At 32.0% G+C, this 4182-nt stretch overlaps 1 protein-coding gene across 1 annotated transcript in view; it reads left to right on the top strand.

The window, feature by feature from the left end:
* Positions 1 to 4182, top strand: part of LOC117178098 (acyl-CoA-binding domain-containing protein 4) — a 19822-nt gene extending 15640 nt beyond the window's left edge. The window contains exons 4-6 of the mRNA XM_033369338.1: positions 510 to 655; positions 871 to 1212; positions 2787 to 4182. Of these exons, the coding sequence (XP_033225229.1) occupies positions 510 to 655; positions 871 to 1212; positions 2787 to 2927 (629 nt within the window). The 3' untranslated portion in view covers positions 2928 to 4182. The remainder of the gene's footprint in view (positions 1 to 509; positions 656 to 870; positions 1213 to 2786) is intronic.

Raw genomic sequence — 4182 nt, 5'->3', positions numbered from 1 at the left:
ATGGATTTTTTCGACATTTTCTGGTGTAGTGACCTCTTTTGGGCGCCCAGATCGTTCAGCATCAACTGTGTTCGTACGGCCACAACGAAACTCGGTAAACCATTAATGAATCGTTCCAATCGACGGTGCAGAGTCTAGGTAATACTTATCCAGCTTGGCCTTGGTCTCGGATATCGTTTTCTTGCGAAGATAGTAGTGTTTGATCAAAACTCGAAACTCAGATTTTTCCATATTAAAAAAAACTCGGAGGTTAGTCGCTTTTCAGTGCTGTAACTTGTAAATGCGTAAACATAAATGGCTGAAGTTTTGACAGGCGTCATTTGAAGAATCAAGCTCGACGAAAATGGTTCACATTAGTGAATACTAATGCCATCTCTTAGAATTTTCAGGTACTTATCAGACTGCCTAGTAGCCCGTGCAGAATTCTCCTCTCTAGGAATTAATATATGTATTTTCGCCTCCTTGAACTTAAACTTTCTTTAATAAGTGTTTTGCTTCTTTTTTATCAGGATCGCGAGAGACTTCGCCAAACAGAGTGCGTACATCGAGACACATAACAAGTAGTTTGGAAACGACTCCAGCAAGTAGTCATAGTGCGAGTCCTTTGCCTCCCGATACGGATGGTGAAGAAGATGAATTTAAAGATACCGTTGAAGTAAGTCTTTAAGTAGTTTTGAATATTTTAAGTTTCATATACTATTTAAATTTCTAAAAAAAACCTAAGATATAGCAAGCTTACAATGTTGAGCACATGAAATACAAAAACGATTTGTTTTGCAGTTTTTTTTTTAGTTTCGTAATAAGAAGAAGATTTTTCCACTACAAACTAGAAGCAGGACTTTAATCATCGTACCTTTTTTTTTGTTACAGTCGGCACCTGAACGATCGCAAAAAGATTTAACAAAGTCTTCCACTGGTGTTCAACAGCAGATAATTAACTCTTACAATAAATCTAACAAGCCTAACGCTGTGACAAAAGAAAATCCATCAGAACTCATTAACGGCTATTCTCATGTGAACGGTTACACTGACAGTTCAGATGCAAAACAGGAGAGGGGAAGACCCAGAGCAAGAAAAGAGGACAAGGGAGATGCAGTGTTTTTCAATCAGATCGCTTGTACGATGCAAAATTTGCAGAAGGACCTAGACAGGATAACTGCGAGAGTTCGTAATTTGGAGGGCCAAGCCTTGGCAGGTTTGGCACCACAGCCAGTAAGTGTTGAACATTTTATTTAGTTAAAAATTTCCTAATGTTCCTTAAGAGCATTCCAATTTAAAATCGGATTAAAGTTTTCTGAAATTAAAGCCTATATTGCAATGTAAAAGCAACATTTTTCCATGCATGATTTTCAGCGACTGCTTAGTCTCTGGGAATAATTAAACTCCTATCGATAAAAAAACGCGACCATAAAATGTTATGGCATTATTCTAAATTAAAATTGTTTTTTTATTAAATTACTATCTTATGTTTAAACAGTGGAATAATAATGTAATGCATGCATGTTCAAATATATTTTTCATCTTAGAAAATGGAGTACAATAGTGCTACACATATAGCATATTCATAAAAAAATGTATTATTATTTAAATACTATTGTTAAACGGAAATTATGTAGATACTTGTACCTTAAATTATAACAATATTTAAGATTCTCAGTATCAATTTCAAAAACAAAGTTTACCCTTTTTAAGACTTAATTAAAATTAAAATGTATTTGATTAAATTGAATTATTATACTTCAAATTATTCAATTTTTAACGTTTAATTGATTATATATTGTTCAAGCATTATTTTTTCTGTTTAATAGTCTTTTTAAATAATTTAGATCTGTAAGTTTGCAGTTTGTCAATTTCTTCATACTTTATCATAGTACGGGTGTCAAAAAATCAACCCTGCATTTTTTTAAATTTCTGTTAGACTTTTGTGTTGAAAGTAAACGGGGTACCAGATTCAGTCCATATTTTGTTTAATAATTATTTTGAAGTCGCTGAATTAAATATGAATCAGAGTTTCAAAATTTTTAATTGTGGATCCAACATGGTGGATTAATTAAAAGCCTTAATAGTTAAAACACCATTTTATTTTTGAAGTCTTCGGCATTGAATAATTAGAACAAAGCGTTTGAAATGAAAGAACTGTGAATTGAAAGTGTTGAATAATTTTCGATTGAAACATTTTTAAAAATTTGTTTTTAAATTGAACTCGTTTAATGTTTTAGACTTTGAAAATAAAGCCTTTTTATTTTTGAGCGATTACTCAGGACCACGAACACATTTTTTATGATTGACTGTGTTCAGAGTGGGTATGTTCCGTTGACTGAATTCGATTACTGGATCCGAATCCGAAAGTAAAATCTTTCTGTCTCTTCAGGTTTTTAGCTGAATTGAGCTCAAAACTACCAATCGTTTTTAACTATTTTTGAGCTGAATTTTCTCAAAAACTTGGTGAGATAAAATTGATTTTCGGTTTTGTTTTGGATTCAGCGATAAAAAATGTATGGTAAATATCTTCTCTAGACACAGTTAATTTGAGATCTTTTCTGAACTTGTGTTATACACTTACTACATTCAAACTCTAATATAGTAATATAGAGATTTCCAGCGTATGTTTTTCAATTTTAAACGCTTCAAATTTGAAAAATTAAAAAAAAACGGGAAATGCCCAGAAACCATTTTTCGAATGTTTGGAGATTACTTTGAAATTGTATTTTTATTCGTGGAATGTATGATTTTCAAGTTTTTGTCTTATTCATAAACCAGGAGTGAAAAAAAATTCTAATTTACAGGATCAGAGGAGGAGTGGTATCACCAAGTGGTGGCCACTGTCCGAATGTTCCCCGCGAATGTTCACTGTACTGATTCTTTGGCCGTTTGTTGCGCAAGCCTTGGTTTCGTATGCACAACGCTATCGCCAGAGAAAACTGTGATTTTTATCCTAAAAAACACAATGTTTTACTAAAAAGCAGAGATTCCTGGAATCCCAGTCTTCAAGTGGGTTCTATTATTGGCTATCGATCCAAGATTAGGATTAAGGGTGTATACTGTATATAGTTGGAAGTTCATATAAATATATACATAGGTAAATTCTAAGGAGCCGAAGATAATAGCAACATTCCAGGTTTGTATCTTCCGCAATCTAGAAAGTGTAACACGGCTACAAAACAGTTTTTATAAACCTAGCTTGAACTTTTTAATGCAATACGAAGTGTTCTCAATTAGCTAGGAAAAAAATATATCGATTGGCTGGGTCCGATAAGTAATTCACCGTCTCTATATTGTGAAATGGGAAGCGTTACTTGTAATCAGAAAAGATCATTGGTATCAAGGGTGTTATTAAGGTGATTTTTAAGACAAATTATTGTACGTATATTATACAACGCTATGAAAAATTGTAATATATTTAGTTTTACCCGAGAATATCGAAAGTTTTGTACCTTAAGCATGTGTTATTGGTTTAGATTTTATAGAACCCTTTGTTAAACTAGTGTGATATACATCTTGTCTTTTGCTTCTAATTTTTTCTTACGATTAGAACATTAATTCGAATACTTTTAAATACGGGACTGAGAGTTTTCTTTTTGTTCTCAAATTTATTCTTTTCATATGTAATTCTTTGTATGGCTGTGCAAAATTAAGTCAATTTGGAAAAAATATATATATATTACCTGTTTTTGTAACTGGTTTTGAACTAGGTTTTAAAATTAAAAAGCAGATCACTTTAAGCCTTAATTTTAAGAGGATTATTTGTAAAATATTTGTTACATAGCACTGATTTTTTTTTTTATTGATTTGTATATTATTTTGCGAAGAAAAACAATTGTCGATAAAGCTTGTGAAAATGTTTTGTTTTTTCCCCTGTTGTAAACATATGATCTGTGATCTTATGTTGATTGGTCACACTTTTTTTTAAGATTACGAGAAGGTTCATTGGCCGGACAGAATGAAACAGAAAAAGATTAAAGACGGAGTAGTGAGGCTGCGCGAAAGTGAAAGTAGATGAAAGTATGGAAAGATTTCTGTCGTACAATTCAGAGGAAATCGAATTTTATTGACAACAGATCGTTTTGGTCTTCCCATTCCGTATTATGACTTAAGTTTTAATTATTTATTCCAAAAATTTGCATTTTTAAGCTCCGTATGTATATTTGATCAAAACTTTTTAATAAATTGCTGTTCCATTTT

The sequence above is a fragment of the Belonocnema kinseyi genome, chromosome 8 (genome assembly GCF_010883055.1).
Source record: "Belonocnema kinseyi isolate 2016_QV_RU_SX_M_011 chromosome 8, B_treatae_v1, whole genome shotgun sequence".
Classification (NCBI taxonomy): Eukaryota; Metazoa; Arthropoda; class Insecta; order Hymenoptera; family Cynipidae; genus Belonocnema; species Belonocnema kinseyi.
This window is presented reverse-complemented; position numbering and strand designations above follow the sequence as displayed.